The sequence below is a fragment of the Cyprinodon tularosa genome, unplaced genomic scaffold (assembly GCF_016077235.1).
Source record: "Cyprinodon tularosa strain WSP-4 unplaced genomic scaffold, ASM1607723v1 ctg333, whole genome shotgun sequence".
Classification (NCBI taxonomy): Eukaryota; Metazoa; Chordata; class Actinopteri; order Cyprinodontiformes; family Cyprinodontidae; genus Cyprinodon; species Cyprinodon tularosa.
Genome location: NW_024039045.1, coordinates 767600 through 784168, shown reverse-complemented (window position 1 = coordinate 784168; position 16569 = coordinate 767600). Strand labels below are relative to the sequence as shown.

Below are 16569 nucleotides of genomic sequence, written 5' to 3'. Positions count from 1 at the left end.
CTGAGGACATATTACTCAAAGAAATTCTAATGATGATATCAGCTGGAACAGACATGGTTATTGATAGGTCCTTTGGATCTATTTCAGTTTTTTCTCTACAAATTCCGTTTTACTAATTATTTAAAAACAATAAGGTGATAGTTTCAGTGCTATTGAGATAGGATCCCAGTTTTTTTTTTAAACAAAATAAAAAAACTGAATTAAGTTCTAATTTAGATTTTATAGAAAAGGGTAATTTTAGCTTAAATTAAGTCAAAAATATGTAAAATACCTAAATTATGAATGTTTATTGACCTACTAAGAAATTTTTTATTTTAATCAAATCTAATTAATAGAAAATTTACTTCATGCAGCCATATTTATATATTTGAATCCCTTGCCCTTTTTTTTCATGCTTTTCTGTGCCCCCATGAAAACACGTTGGCCTTCTCCTGGCCCCCTGGTACATTTGGTCTAGAACCACCACTGGTTGCTTTCATGCTATAATTTAGTTGCTTTTATTAATCTAGTGTTTTTTGTTTTTTTTACCTTTCTCTGTTCATTACTACCTAAATGGCTAAAAACTGTCACCATACTGAAAGACAATAATCGAAAACAGTCATAAAAAGAGCATGACTTTTATTTGCTCTTTTTTTTTTTTACTTTTTTTGTTCAAGTAAAACTAGAAGTCCTTCAGCCAACATTCTCATTATCATGTCTTATCAGATGATGGCGGTAATGAGCCGTGACGTTGTTTACAAACAGCCCAAACGTCCGCAGAAGAAGAATCCACTCACTAACACGGAAGTGGAAAGTACACAGAACGCTTCAGGTAGTCAAAAGCAACGCAGGCTTGAGCCGCACTGTTAGGTTTTATGTTGCTCTTGGTGAATATTCTTTGAAATGTAAAAAAAATAAATAAAAAAGAAGCCATGACGCAGGCAGAGAAAGAGCAGGACAGCGGGAAGGAGAAGGAAAAGGAGAAAGAGAAGGAGCAACAGCGCGGAGTGAAGAGACCCATCACTCCTGCAGCAATCCCTGAACCTCCTCAAGAGGTACCTTTATCTGCCCTGCATTGCTGTATTCTTAATAATTAATGTTAATAACGTTTTTCTTTTATTATAAAATGCCCACAGTTTTAAATATTGAATATGCATTTTTATTTTTTTCTTGAGGGTCCTGCAAAAAGCTTATTGTTTTATACTGGGAAGATCAGAGCAAAGAATAATGGAACAAAATCCAGTTTTCTTAATAGACCAAATGTTTGAATGAGGCTTTACTGCTGGAAGAATATAGATGCTAAACTGGGATAAACAAATAAAAAAAATCTAATATGAAAAAACGCTTTATATAATAGGGGGTCAGTTGTGCTTTATTATAAATAAAACTTCTAACTGTTATAATTAAAAATCATTTGAGTATATAGTAAATGCTTTTCTTTATTTTTATAGTATTAGTGCTACTGGTTATAATTACTGTATCCTGGTTTGTTTATGAATAAAATGATTAACTTGTTGCACATTATTAAGCATTTTCTTCAGGGAACTGGGAACAGATCCTAGTGGAAATATTGCTGTAAGGGGAAGTTATTATGTTATTATAAGTTCACATTTCTCCAATCCCTTAAATATGTGAACCAATTTTTTAATTCACCATTCTTGTATTTTGCTTTTTTCCTCTTCACTTTTTTAACTTTCTGTGCATGTGGTTACAGATGCAAAATTATATTGATAAAAGGAATTTTGGTATTTAAAATAAATGCAAAATTAAATAATGCAATGGCAATTATTTGCTTCATAACTAAATATGTCTTCATGGTATCTTGAATAAATTAAATAAAGTTAGAAAGGTTAATAGCACATTTCATTTATATTGCTTAATATAGCGCTTTAGAGAGACTGCTCTTTGGATGACTCTCGCCCTGATAGAAATTTCCTTTTTTTTTTTTTTTATAAATACTAACTTTTTAGTATATACCACCTCCACAATCATCTCCAGCATAACTTGACTTTCGTTGGGTTTTTTTCCGAATAGCTGCATTTTTTTTATGGATGTTTTATAAGAAACTGTTTTATGGATGTTTTATAATTTTCTTTTTGTCTGTGTGTGCTGCAAGTGTTGACTAAGATTTTATCAATATATATTGAAAATAGTTTATGGAACATAAACCTGAGGCGGCTTTTCCAATTTTGACCATGAAGCACCAGAGATCGTTTTGACTTTTTAATGCAGATTAATTTACAGCCATTCATTATTAGTTCTTTGTTGAAACAAAACAAAAAAAAAAAAACATTTTTTTTTTTTTACTTTCTGTAGCAAATACAAAGCAGTTTCGTCATTGTGATCCACCCTGGATCCAGAACGCTTCGCATCGGCCGAGCCACAGACACCCTCCCTATAACCGTCCCTCATGTAATCGCACGGAGACATAAGCAGGGCGGACAGGCCAGGTATGAAGATGCTTGGCTGCTGAGAGACGGCCTGAATGTAAGTCATGGTTAAACAGATGAGATTGTTTTTGTCTCCAGTCACATAGCTGCCTGACTCAAAGCTCACATTTTCCCTTATTGTGTAAAGCAGAAGGCAGAGAGCAGCGAACAAAGACAGAATGGACTAAAAATGGTGGAGCAGGCCATCTGGTCCAAGAAGATGTCCAATGGTGTGAGACGGACTCCTGTGTCTGCTGAACAGGTTTGTTTACTAAAGAGGCAACTGATGCAGAGATGGTTGAAGCGTTTTTTATTGCCACAAAGGTGGGGTGAATACTGGGCTGGAAATGGTCACTTCAGTCAGTTTCCTGTCTGTGTGTTTAGGCCAGAGCTTATAACTGTCAGATTCGTCCGGCAGTTCTGGACAGCAGTTCAAGAGTGAAGTGGACAAACACCAGCCACCATCCCAGTCATGTGGTGGGAGAGGAGGTAAACTCCAACCTGCAGTTCATTTACTGTAGATTTGATCAATTTTGTGTGGTTTATGATTCAGCCATCTTAATCATGCCTCTGCACAGGCTCTTTATGTGAATCCATCAGACTGTTACGACATCCACTGGCCCGTTGTCAGAGGTCAGCTCAACGTGCATTCTGGCCCCGGAGGCTCTCTGACTGCGGTGCTGGCTGATCTTGAAGATATCTGGAGTCACGTCATTCAGAAGCACCTGGAAATTCCCCTAAAAGAGTTAAAGGTAAAAGTCCCAAACAGTAGGAAGTCCAATCAGCAGACAAATGTCAAATGTTCCTGTGTTATCATTTGTTTTTTTCTTGTCCTTATGTCTGTTAGTACTACAGATGCATACTGTTGGTCCCAGACATCTACAACAGACATCATGTAAAAGAAATCGTCACCATGTTGCTGCAAAATATGGGCTTTTCAGGTATTGGTCACTGGAGGCATCATCCCATTTAACCTTTTCTGATACATTACAGCCACAGTCTTTAAAGGTAGTTAGTTGGGTTGGTTGACCAATAAAAAGTAGCACAGAATTGTAAAGTGGGAGAAAATGATATGAGTTTGTGTTAGGGTATTTCTCAATAAGCTTTCCAATTCTACAATCTGTTTATTGATTATTTTTTCTTTAGTCTCCATATCAGCAGTAATGCTATTAATTCTACATGGGGTTTAAATCTGGACTTTGGTTGGACATTTTAGTACAACAGTTTGTTTGTTTTATAGTGTTGAAGGTATAGTGGAGGATGTTCTTTTTCCGGGTGGATCATCAAAATCAGTGGTCCTCCTAATTGCCAGTCATTGTGGTGATATGTTATGTAAAGCCGTCCTACGTGCTCGTCCCCATTTTCACTTACCGGTGGTGAGTCTGACATAGTGGAAAAAATTGCTAATCTTCTTTTGGAAAGTAAGCTTGTATGAGCGATGCAAACAGCAACTTTTAAACAGAGTGAGCACTTTTCAAAAATCCTTCACTATACCTTTATTACAAAGCTTGAACAGATTAAACAGAGTGTTCACTTTTCTTTAATGTTAAATGTGATTTGATCTAAAATGTTCCACTCTTACTTTGGCATGTAGATCAAATGTAACTTTTGGTCTTATTTAAGCAATTTTTTTCAAACGCTAACCCTGTGTTTCCTACTTGGCTTTTTTCAATACTAAACATGAAGTGGGCTGGTCTCTAACCACTCCAGATTGCAGACCTGCACTGTCAGGACTCTGTAGAGGTGAACTGTGAGGTCTTCTGTGCTGTTAGAACCAGAATTTTATTTGAAGACTTTCAAAGTAAAAGCCAAGTTGATTCAAAGCCTTTCTAAAGTAAAATCTTGCATTGATAAACTCCCCATGAAGCTAGCTTCCATTTACAAACAAGTGTTGTTATGCAGGAAAATTATCTACACACACAATTTTACTCTGCAACAAACTCCTATCTGATAATAATAGATATGTGCTACATAGAAATAAATGTTTTGGATCTATTTGGATCACTGGACGGAAAGGGCAATTGGTGCATCAGACATTTTCTAAACGACAATAGAGGTTGGTGGTGGCTTGACCACTGCTTGAAATCAAACTATTTTATTTTTTTAATATTTAAAAAAAATCAGAAGCTTTTCAGGAATTAAAGTAATGAAGAATTTATCTGCTCTTAATAATTGTGTTCTAGTCTGTTGTGGTCTGTTACGTAACATCCCAATGAAATCCAATAAAGTTTGTGGTTGTAAACATTTTTATATGAATTCATTTCGAGGTGCTGTGTGACTGCACAGTGAATAAACTCTTCATTGTCTCTTGGTTTTGGCTTTAATCAATGATTTGTTTGTGTAATTCTCTGTATATATGCATGTTTTGCAGGCATCATTGTTCACCAGGAGTCTGTGTGCGCAACATTTGGCAGTGGGTTAAGCAGTGCTTGTGTGGTGGATGTAGGCGATCAGAAAACCAGTATTAGCTGTGTTGAGGATGGAGTATCCCATCGAAATACGAGGTGAAAGAAGCTGCTGCCAATCATAAAATTAAAAGATGAATAAAAATGAGATATTGATTTTTTATTTTATTTTTTTGCAATTCATGTGATTGCTTTTGGTTTCTGCAGGCTCTGTTTGGCATACGGAGGTTCTGATGTGACCCGTACTTTCCTCTGGCTCCTGCAGAGGGCAGGATTTCCCTACAGAGACTGTCAGCTGACCAACAGGCTGGACTGTCAGCTCCTGCAGCAACTAAAGGAGACCTTCTGTCATCTGGATCAGGTTTGTGTTTGGTAGCTGGGATTTATGAGCTACGGTTTTTGCTTTTCAGTGGTTGATTTCAAATTGTTTCTCTGTAATCTTTTCATAACAATTAGTGGATCATTTAGATTTTATTTTGTAAACATGTTTGGTTTGTTTTCAACAGGACATTTCTGGATTACAGGATCATGAGTTTCAGACACATTTCCCAGAAACCCCAGCTCTTCTCTACCAAATTCGACTTGGGGATGAAAAATTACAGGTATCTGGCTTAAAAGAAGTAATTTCTCCATTTTTGTTCATCCGTTTTGTGTCTTTTATAATTGACGTGTTTTTTTTTTTTGTTTTTTTTTTTTTTTTTTAAACATACTTTCCATATTCTCTATAGGCACCAATGGGTCTTTTCTACCCGAGCACATTTGGCATTGTTGGTCAGAAAATGACATCACTACAGCACCGTTCCCAAGGCAGCTCAGAAGATCCGCATGATGAACACTACCTGCTGGCTACACAGAGCAAAGGGGACCAGGTAACACTGCTTGAAATCAAGAGAGTTTAAATAATTATTCCTTGATCTTGTCATTTTCCTTTTGTTTATTCTATGATTTTTTTTTTCTTTTCTACAACAGTCCTCCAAATCTGCAGCAGAACGGAAAGCTGTTTCCAGGCCAAGTGGGGGTTTGGATTCTGAGATGGGCTGTCAGGGAAGAATGGGGGAGATGTCTGATGTGCCCAGAGGCTGTGGAAGTGGGAGTGGAGGTGCTGTAGGAGGAGGGATGCATGGAGAAATGGAGCTGGGGCCTGCCCAGGGAGAGGGCCTGATGGGGTCAGGAGAGGTGGAGGAGTCTCTCTCTTCTCACCAATCCAGGAAGACGGCCATCATCAGCCAATTTGAGGGCAAAGCCTTGGGACTGGACAAGGCTATCCTGCATAGCATCGACTGCTGTGGTAAGAAAGAGGACCAAAGAAAAAAATCATGTAGAGGAAACTAAATTACATGTTCTAAAATGTTGGACAGCAGGGCGAGCATTTTACTATCATTTACACCTAAAGATAAATAATTGGTGCTAATAGGAAAAAATAAATAGGAGCACGCGTGTGATTACAGATTTCACTCTGTAATCACACGTGTTTTACTCCTAAGATTAATCAGGCATAATTTAAGTAATATATCTTTTCTCTTTTAATTAAAAAATAAATTATAATAAGTAAAAAATATATATATCAAAAAATAAATTTCCAAAAAGTCAAATTGTAAATCTGTATGGGGAAAATATTTAAGGAATCAGTTACAAGTCTGTTACCAAAGATTTCCTGCAGCGCCTCCCAATGCGGGACAATAGTGTGTACACATTTACCTCCATATTTGTACATAAACATTAGAGAAGAGCCATGAGACGTGAATCCTGCAATCAGCTGAGAGAAGCAGGGGAACAGGCTGCAGCCGCGACAGCAGAGAGCAGGCTCTGGAAAAAAAGATCCCTCCTCGACTTTGACTACATAAAACTTAGTTACTATAAAACTACTATTCAAATATGTCGATACGCTGAAACTTAATGAGCATAACGGCAGCACCGATGGTGTATTAAAACATTTATCTCTTCGTTGGCACATAAACAGGAGGCAAACATGAACCCACCAAGACAGATAAGTTCAGTGTTGCCTACATAGCAGCTTCAATATATTTAGCGACTTTTCAGACCTTTTTTTTTTTTTAAACAACCAGTGGAAAAATCTAGCAGCCATTTCTGTCTTGTTGGAGACTTTAGTGACAAAACTTGCACTGGTTGCTATGAGTTTACGGTGAGAAGTGAGCGAGTGAACCCCTGCCTTCTCCAAAGCACAGCGCTGCAGTCAGAGAGCAGAGCGCCTCTCCTCACATGAGCCACATGTGCATAAAACCTCTACTGATCCTCCATTAATTAAAAGATACAATGTGAAAAAAATATTTAACTTTTCTTTTTTCCTTTGAACCTGTTGCACTAAAATAGATCCTCTCTGCATTTAATACTCAGCCTGATCCACTATATGCCTATGTGAATTGCCTTTAAGTTGAACTGGATAACATAAAGTTGATTTAGTTTCAGTTAGGGTTGAAGTAAACTTAAGTAGAACTAGAAATGTTTTATTAAGTTTATCTTGAGTTTTAAATGTAAAAAGGGTATTTTTAACCCCTTTCTGTTTTGCTTATGTTGATGAACCTATAATATGGAAATTGTGCTATTATGTCATTACCCCGTGCACTACTTTCATGAAAAATCCTGGGGAGAACCCATGTTGGCCGGGATTAAGGCTGGAAGTGATCAGCTGTGAATTTAGACACTCTAGTCTTCTTTAGCAGTCCTCTTCTCTCACCTCAGCCTAACTAACCCTTTGGATTATACCAGTGTAACCCTGACAGCATGAGGCACAGACCTATAAAGTCTAAATATTATCTTCTTAACATCATTTATCCTGATATGCATGTTATCAGAGTCTTAGAAAATGTACATTAATACTGCATCATTGTTATGACCTTTCTTAGAGAAACTTAAGTGCAATAAACACCATATGGCAAAGATTAAGGTGAAACCTGCATAAATTATTATATAAAGTAAGATAAGGGTCCGTATTTTTATTGGGAGATGTCAGCAAATGGGACATGCATTTTGCATTTAGTGTTTGGATGATTTTCAGTAGGGCTGCAACTAACGATTATTTTCCAAATTGATTAATCTGTTGATTATTTTTTCCGATTCATCGATTAATAATCGGATTGCCAAAGGTTCCTTAAAGAGGACTTTTTGTTAAATGAAACCAGGTCAATCTAAAACTTTTCCACTTGAGGAGTTCTTGATTAATTAAATAAGTTTCGCCATTTAAACTGCCCCTGAACTTACATTTGGAAGCTCCTGGTTGACAAAGCTAAGCATACAGCCCTGAGAAGAAGCATGAGTTCTAAAAAACAATTAAGGTTATTGTGAGGAAACGATAAAAAATAAAATGAAAGCTGTTGAACAGCGTTAATGTAACGTCTTCCTTTTGTTTCCAAAGCATCAGACGAAACCAAGCGGAAGATGTACAACTCCATCCTGGTTGTGGGAGGGGGGCTCATGTTTCACGGCGCTCAGGAATTTCTGCTTCATCGCATCATCAACAAGATGCCGCCTTCCTTCAGAAGGCTGGTGGACAACGTGGAAGTTATCACACGGCCAAAGGTAGGACAACCAGAACCAGTGGAAAAGCGCTACATTTACCCTTTACCATCACGTATGTATGCTATTTACCCAGGTTTGGGTGTTTTACACCAGCTTACATACAGTATTAAAGTGTCCTGCACATCCATATCAGCAACACCTTTAGTTTTTCAAATATTGTTGAGGTCACTGGTCTCCTCTGTCTTGCTTACATTATATAAAAAATTTGTTTTGTTTTTTTTGCAGTGACCAACGTGTTCAGCTTTATTTGCATTTCTGGCGGAAAGTTCTGTACATGATAGAACAGATCTTCACATTTTTCTTTTTGAGTCTATTCATCCTAATAAATTGCCTTTTGGCCTTTTCATGTAGGATTTGAGGCCCTGTGCCATCTTGAAATGGTCGAGGCCCTGCTTTTTGATAGATGAGTGATTGCGTATTAGGGGTGTAAATAATAATCGTTTTGTATCGATGCATCGATCCAACAGCCAACGATCCGATGCATCGATACGTCTGCAAGAGAATCGATTCATGTTTTTTTTTTTTTTTACCTCCGGTCTATTTTTATCCATTTGCTCCTGGACGTAATTCTCCTCCCGTGCTGCGGTGGCGCTACTTCGCTTGCTGGTTATACTCTTACAGCAGTGTGTTGCAGTAAGCTGGACACAGACATTTTTGATTTATGCCCAATATTGAAGCGTGGTCTGTGCTACAGGCTGTGGGTCTAGATATGGCCGAGGCGGAGAGGGTGTGGGGGCGAGTTTAGTCCATTCACGGAGGGACATGAGGGCCAAAAAGAGCGGAGATCCAGGTGGAAAAAGCGTCCCAGCGTTCTCGCGCACCTCGCTCTTCCAGCAAGTCAAACTTTGCGAGTTGTTTTCCGCAATTTCGATCATAAAAACAAAACAAGCCGGCCTCCTGTCTGCGGCACTGTCTGCGGTCAGCTAAAATTTGGGAGAGGAGCAGCGGAGCGTCTGTGGAGGGGGCGGGGACGTCTGGAGCCGAGGTATTGAATTGCACTCATTACACAAAGCCTTTCAGAATCTATAACACAGGGGTATTATTAGTTTTCAGTGAATGAGGCTTTAATAGGAATAGGTTGAGTGCAACTTTTCTACTTCTGTTATTTGCTGTAGTTTCTAAAAAAAAATGCATAACGATATTACAGCTGAAACATTGTCTGGCCTGTAAGGTAAAAAAATAAATAAAAATGAGCCAATTAATCGAACCGAATCGTGTTGGTTTTTTTGAGTATCGAAAATAATCCAATCGTTGGGTCAGGAAATTGATACTGAATCGAATCGCCATGATGGGTGTGATTTACACTCCTATTGCGTATGAATGAAAGTTAATTTGTGCTTGATCTATTTTAGCACAGCGTACCTCGGAAAATGTTTAAATGCATGAAAATATGGTTCATAGATATGATGGGGATCATCAGACTGAACAATTCTTGGAAAGAAATTACTGCCTCTGGCCTCTTCTTTTTGAATGACAGAGGAGACTTTGAAAATGTTGGAAAAGGTTCTGTTTTCAACTTCTAATTGTACTATGGTGGTGGCACACTGCCCTGCATGCTTGAGGTGTTTCCCTACTTCAGCACGATGATGATGATGTTGATTTGATTTCAGAAAACCCTGTTAATCTGCTATCAATTAATATCAGGAGTGCAGCAGCCTAGAAACATCCAAAACATGAAGGGCAGTGTGCCCTTAGATAGATGCAGCTGTTTCTATTTAACTGAAAAAGTGGAAGAAAAAAAAAAAACTCCACAGTGCAGCAGGTGGCTTTAAATCAAATTAGCTCAGTCTCTTTATTATTTGGGCCCTCTATCTCTTACATAAGTAGCTTATTTTTCATTCAAATATACCCATCATATTTGGTGCACAGGAACTGGTAACGCACAGGAGCTGTTCATTAAAGGCAGCTCGGCCCCACATCTCTGATAAGGCAGATAAATGAATGCAGAGATCCCCGTAGTGACTTATTGATTCCTTTTCCATTCTCAGAGCCCAACTTGTTCTAATGAAATCAGCTGTTTCCTCTTCTATTGGCTTCCCTCTCTTATTTTACTAGGGAGGCATCAGGACATAGCAACAATAGAAAAAAAGCATTTTTTTTTTTCTTGTATTAAATTAAACAGACACAAGTTTATAAAACTAACGCATTTATTGAATTTTTTTTTTTTTTTTTTTTTTTTATGCAGGCATGAGGCCATAGCACAGTTTGCACAGCCTAAGCAAAAGCTATTTCTACGTATTTGTGGGATTAATCAATCTAGCTGATATTTAAAACATTGCCCCATAACAACACAGGTACATATTTGGGTGGATTCTATTTTTGATCCTGCCCACCAAGTCAGCTCTTTATACCGTATAATAGTGATGGGTCCAGCAACACTGATGCGTCGGGGCATGAGTGGAGACCGTACAGCTAAACACTGTATCGGTGCGCATGTCATTTCAAGCAAGCTAAGAGACCGATACAGGAGTTTTTTTTCTAACTGACTGACACACTAACCTGCTTTTAAAAACGTATGGATCAGCCTGAAAGGAATAGGAGCTTTGCGCCTTTATTTATATTTTCTCGTTGTGTCATACTTTTCCTCTCAGTTATCACTCAACTTATCTGAATTAAAGTTCATTTCAAATTGGCTTAGTTTATTTACTGTTTTTATAGTACTTATTGTTTTAAAATCATGATTTTAAAAACGTAATCCACAAGCATCCTCATTCACATTTTCCCCTAAATTTCACGTTATATGTTTACATTTTTTATTGGCTACATCTAAAAACATGAAGGATATTTTCAATGTAAGCATAGATATCAGATACTACAGTATAGCCTACAACATTGTATTAGGTCATCAAATCAATTGAGTTTAGTCTGTCAAGTAAGCTGCCTGTAGTGGCTTTAAAGGTCCAGCAGGTGTCAGTGTTCTGGGACAGCATTAAGTTCTTGTTTAAAACTTTGATTTTTGGTTAATGGGGCAAAAGACTTTTATACATACATATTTAATGCATCGCTGACAGACTTCTCATGGGAAATATGAAACAAATAATTGAATCATGTCATAATGTATATTCTGGTGTCCTTGTGTTGAAGGATATGGACCCCAGGCTGATTTCATGGAAGGGAGGAGCAGTGCTTGCCTGCCTGGACACCACGCAGGAGATGTGGATTCATCAGAGCGAGTGGCAGCGCTTCGGGGTCCGAATGCTCAGAGAGAGAGCCGCATTCGTTTGGTGAAAACAAAAGGGGCTCTGAAGCTAAAAGTCAGTTTACACAGAAGGTAGACTGGAGGAAAAAAAAGGACATTTTTTTTCTGAATGTAAAGCTGTATTCTGACATGAAACGTTTCTTTATAACTACAGAGGTCATGTTTGTCACCAACTTACTTGCTTACATTCTGTTAAGAGCCCTTAATTTCCCCATATCCATGCAGCTTTGGAGGTGTAAATAAACCTAGACTCATTTGACAAGAACTATGACAACATTTGGAAGAAGTTAACCTTTACTTTTTAAATCAATTATTACATTTAGGTTAAACTGAAATTGTCCCTTTTGCCTGATCTTATTTTTTTACTGTTTGTGTGTCTACATAACTAAATACAGAAACTGTTTCTTCAAGAAAATTTAGATGTAGTGTTGTGTAATGTGATAAAGAATGAGAACAACTGTTCCTGATTTTAACATGTTCTAATGTTTATGTACAGCAACATGGAGATAAGCCAAGTTTAGTATAGATCATTTATTTAAACAGATATTTAAAAAAGAGAAACTTTGTGATGATCCCAAGGGATGACAATAACCTAGATGCTTTTGCCTGATATGTCTAAGACATGGATGTAAACTAGAAGGATAGAAGGAGAGGGGAAGAAAAACAACAACAGGACTGAGGGATGCAGACAGCTGCTATATCAACCATTCCGGCCCCTAAGCATAGGTATTCCCAGAAAGGCATCAAGAAACTGCTAGCAGCAGTGGCAGCTGATGAAGAAGGGCTGCAGCACGGCGATGCTAAGGACAGACGCTGTGCACGGCCCCACGCCCACACTGTAAGTGTAGGCGTTTACCTGCAATGAAAAGTGGAATCACAGGGTTATTTATGTTCTTTAAAATATCCTATACATTTTTAAAAGATTAAGTTGAGGTAAAAAAAAAAAAAAGAAGAAAAAAAAAACACTTGATCGTGAGCTTTATTAAGAATAAACATGTCTCACCTTCCTCATCCACCTCCACCCATTGGTGGTGGGTTGGGACCTGCTCCATGAGTTATTCGTCCCATCCGCCTTCTGCCACCAGGGGGACCTGGAGGTCTACAAAAAGTAAGTGAATATAACTATGGAGCTTATTAACCCACACATGGACAGGTAATTAGCAACACCATCTTTGCAGTTGCTTTTTATTTAGTAAATTAATGTGGTTTCAAAGTATTCCTAATGAAGACATAACTGGCAAAATATGTAGTAGCAATCCTCTTGTTGCAAAGCTATTCTTAGAGGTTTTCTGTGTCAGTAAGGAAACACCAGGACTTCCGGTACCTACCCTCTGCCATCACTGAAGCGTGATGAAGCCACGTTTCCATTTCTTGATAAATCAGGGTGGATTATCGTCCTAAAACTTGTAGAAAACAAAGAAAGTTAGAACAGAAATGGTGTGGAAGAGTTTTCTGCAAATGTACTCGTTTATATGATGCGTATTTAGAAAACACCCCCAACTGCGATGTTCCACAATGGACTAATTTAAATTTACTAAACATCTTCACAGAATATCATCCTAAGGTTAATTTATTTCCATAATTCAACAGAATTATACATACATGCATCATACAGGGATACATTTCAAGCAGTTATAATCCTATATTTGAACATTACATTAAGACAAAAATATTTTACACAGAAAAGTCAGTCAACTGTTACTCGATTGCTTGAACACTTTAAATTTTCCATTCATATGCCGTAATACAGCACACTGAAAAATCAGCTTCTTATGATCCATAACAGCAATTAAATTTAAAAGTCTTGTATTTATTACACCTTTGTAAGATTAAACATTTTGAAGAAACCAAATTTTGAGCTTCATTAGCTGTGAGCCACAATCAAAAATAACAGCAAAAACAACTGAAATATATCACTCGGGGTAAAAATGAAAGAATTATACGAATAATTGTAATTAAAAAATGGATGTAAACTTGTACAGATCAGCTTACTGCTCTAATTGAGATCTTTCAGTAGATTGATTATAAATGTGGATACTACAGTCTAGTCTAATTGATCAGAAATTTATTGTAAAAGCTCTTTAGTTTTTTTTTTTTTTTTTTTTTCCAATACAGCAGCAAAGTTTTCAATGAACTGTACAGGTTAACTTACAAGAGGCTGATGAACTCCACTGCCCCCCAGAAGAGATCAGTCAGTAAGGACAGGCTCCAGGGGGACTGGGACCTGCTGTCCAGGACCTGGCCTGAGGAACACACGACACGGTTTATTACAGTTTAAGCAGTAATATTTTAGTCCTCTATCATTTATTGGTGAACATATCACCCCCTAGACATCGCTTAGAGGTAATATTCAGGGAAGGAAATCTATTTGTGGGTTAAAATAAACAACTGATCACTATCCATCTTTAAAGTTCTACATTATTTTGTGGAGGAATATGTTAAATGGACACAAATCCTATAAAGATTTATATAAACTGCCAGAGTGCTAAGCTAACTTAGCCAGTAGAAGCTAACAAACTAAATAGCTAAGTTGGATTTTGCTCTCACAATTACATAACCTGGTTTTCTGGGTATTAAAACATCTTTCTATATTTGTACTTTTACACAAGCCTGTATATCTCATTAAATTTCAATTTTGTAAAGAAATTTAGATCCACTCACCGTTGGACACGTACACCATCTCTGGTAGGCAAAACACAGCTGTGTTTACGCTCAGCGCTATGCTTCCGGGTTCGTCTTCTTCTTGTTGTAGGATTTATTTGCGGCTGGCAAACAATTATAAGGAGCATTACCGCCACCAACCAGTAAGGAGTATGGATAAGGACAAACAGGCTCTAAAAAATAGAATAATAATTCCTGGTCTGTCTGTGTGGGTCTGCTCCTTTCTGTGTTCGCCGGTGGAGGCATCATGATGATGTGATGGGAGGGGATGAATTGTTGGTGGCTTGTTGTAAATAGGACAAGAATTAATAGCAAGACATAAAGGTGTTATCGTTTTCAAGGCGCTCCTGATCATTTTTCGGTAAAAACAGCTCATATAATCATGTCAACTTTGTAACATACAGTTTAAGCGATTTCTCTTTTTACAAATTTGTAAAATAAATACATTAACGAGGTTTTCTTACGCTGTTTTGTCTGTCTTTTTATAAACTTTTTAAAATTCCTTTTCCTGCCAGTCTTTCACTGTGCTTATTTCCCTCACCACAAACAACAAATCCTGTGGAATTGGTCATATTTACTCTTTATTTGCAAAAATTAAAGGAGGGGAACCACATATTTCATCTTACTGAAATAATCTGTTCCCCACTATAACTATATATATATATATATATATATATATATATATATATATATATATATATATATATATATATATATATATATATATATATATATATATATATATATATATATATATATATATATGCCGGGTTGGGATGTTTCCCAATCTGGCAGCTTAGGGTGACCATCTAGGGGTAAAAAATATTTGTCTTTAGATTCATGGCCTAAGAGATCAAGAGATTTTGGTTCAAATTGGACGCTGGAAAACATGAGTCAATGACATCTGGCAACTCTGCTGATGTGGTGAGTGGTGCTAGATAGATCGGTTAATCCACAATGTGTATTCATATTGTTTCACATTTGAGGCGCACGCGTTTGACACGTTTTTAAAGAAGATAAAAATCAGCTTTGGTTTGTTTAAATTAAGCAAAGCTGTTTGCCTTTGGGTTCACTAAACCTGCCTACTATCTTCCTCTAGTTTTATTTTAACATTCATCTTTAATTATCCTCCCATATTTGTTTTTTTTTTCTTTGTATGGCTCAGTCTTCATGTTTACTGTCTGCTCTGCTGCTTAACTCCCAGATTGTCTATAAGGTCAATAAAATCAGAAGAACTGCAGGAGGAACGTCTCACTTTCCATTTTTAGAGCTAACTTGTTTTGACACTGCAACTTATTGCAATTCTCTTCTTTTTGGCCTCCCTCATAAATCTCTCCATAAACTTCAACTTCTTCAGAACTCAGCTGCTCGTGTCATCACCAGAACCCCCTCCTTCCATCATATTTCCCCTGTTCTTCACCAACTCCATTGGCTCCCAGTTCAATTCAGAATACAATTTAAAATCCTTCTCTATACTTTCAAAGCCATCCATAACCTTGCTCCTCCATATCTGTTAGAACTCCTTCACATTGTCACCTCCTCCAGCTCCCTCAGATCCTCCTCCTCCATCCACCTCACTGCACCCCCAGCTCGACTTGTCACCATGGGGAGCAGAGCCTTCAGCCACTCTGCTCCCCCAGCTCTGGAACTCACTTCCTCTGCAGTATTGACTCTCTCCCCTTATTCAAAGCCAGACTCAAAACCCATCTGTTCCAGCTTGGTTATTTGTGAATACACTGCTCTTTTCCCTATCCATAATTGTTTTTTGTTCTCTGTTTTTATGTTCCTGTATCTGTATTTTGTATTTCCATCTCTTTTTATTGATTTTTTTTGTATTATTTGTAAAGTGACCTTGAGTGTCAAGAAAGGCGCTGTTAAATAAAATGTATTATTATTAGTATTATTATTATTATTCAAAAACAAACCAAAAAGAAAACAGGAGAGCCTTGATTCTCCTGAAACTGTAAAAGGTTTAATGTTGAATCTATTACCACAAAGAAACTACAACTCTGATTTGAGAATGTATCTGAACAACCTGGCCACATGGCAACAACTAATGCCTTAATAAAATGAATAAACTATCAATAATATCTGCCCCGAGTTTCTCACATTTGGGGAATTTAATGTTAATCTCTAAATAGATAGATCAGTTAATCCACAATGTGTATTCATATTGTTTCACATTTGACGTGTTTTTAAAGAAGATAAAAATCAACTTTGGACAAAGTTTTGTTTAAATTAAGCAAAGCTGTTTGCCTTTGGGTTCACTAAACATGCCTACTATCTTCCTCTAGTTTTATTTTAACATTCATCTTTAATTATCCTCCCATATTTGTTATTTTTTTTCTTTGTATGGCTC

General features: G+C 37.3%; 2 protein-coding genes across 4 annotated transcripts; one reads left to right on the top strand and one right to left on the bottom strand.

The window, feature by feature from the left end:
* Nucleotides 1-793: 793 nt before the first annotated feature.
* Nucleotides 794-12019, top strand: actr8 (actin related protein 8). 2 transcript variants are annotated; one of them, XM_038294070.1, is made up of 13 exons: nucleotides 794-1034; nucleotides 2296-2466; nucleotides 2557-2670; nucleotides 2793-2897; nucleotides 2987-3160; nucleotides 3256-3349; nucleotides 4780-4912; nucleotides 5021-5174; nucleotides 5320-5415; nucleotides 5542-5682; nucleotides 5783-6101; nucleotides 8187-8350; nucleotides 11435-12019. In XM_038294070.1, exons 1-13 carry the CDS (start codon nucleotides 912-914, stop codon nucleotides 11576-11578), a joined length of 1932 nt encoding a protein of 643 aa, XP_038149998.1. In that variant the 5' UTR covers nucleotides 794-911; the 3' UTR covers nucleotides 11579-12019. The 2 variants fall into 2 exon arrangements, with proteins under 2 accessions (XP_038149998.1, XP_038149999.1); XM_038294071.1 differs by having other exon boundaries at nucleotides 795-1034; nucleotides 2560-2670; nucleotides 11435-11578.
* Nucleotides 12020-12061: 42 nt separating this feature from the next.
* On the bottom strand, nucleotides 12062-14367 carry selenok (selenoprotein K). 2 transcript variants are annotated; one of them, XM_038294072.1, is made up of 5 exons: nucleotides 14211-14367; nucleotides 13702-13792; nucleotides 12878-12952; nucleotides 12553-12648; nucleotides 12062-12405 (listed from the first exon to the last, which is right to left on the bottom strand). In XM_038294072.1, exons 1-5 carry the CDS (start codon nucleotides 14227-14229, stop codon nucleotides 12402-12404), a joined length of 285 nt encoding a protein of 94 aa, XP_038150000.1. In that variant the 5' UTR covers nucleotides 14230-14367; the 3' UTR covers nucleotides 12062-12401. The 2 variants fall into 2 exon arrangements, with proteins under 2 accessions (XP_038150000.1, XP_038150001.1); XM_038294073.1 differs by lacking the exon at nucleotides 12062-12405 and having other exon boundaries at nucleotides 12549-12648.
* Between the last annotated feature and the right edge of the window lie 2202 nt (nucleotides 14368-16569).

What these genes read in the sequence shown, in the direction of transcription:
- actr8 (XM_038294070.1), top strand. Translation starts at nt 912, where the DNA reads ATGACGCAGGCAGAGAAAGAGCAGGACAGCGGGAAGGAGAAGGAAAAG. An exon ending in TCCCTGAACCTCCTCAAGAG is followed by an intron (nt 1,035 to 2,295) that starts GTACCTTTATCT and finishes TACTTTCTGTAG; the next exon opens with CAAATACAAAGCAGTTTCGT. An exon ending in CTCCTGTGTCTGCTGAACAG is followed by an intron (nt 2,671 to 2,792) that starts GTTTGTTTACTA and finishes CTGTGTGTTTAG; the next exon opens with GCCAGAGCTTATAACTGTCA.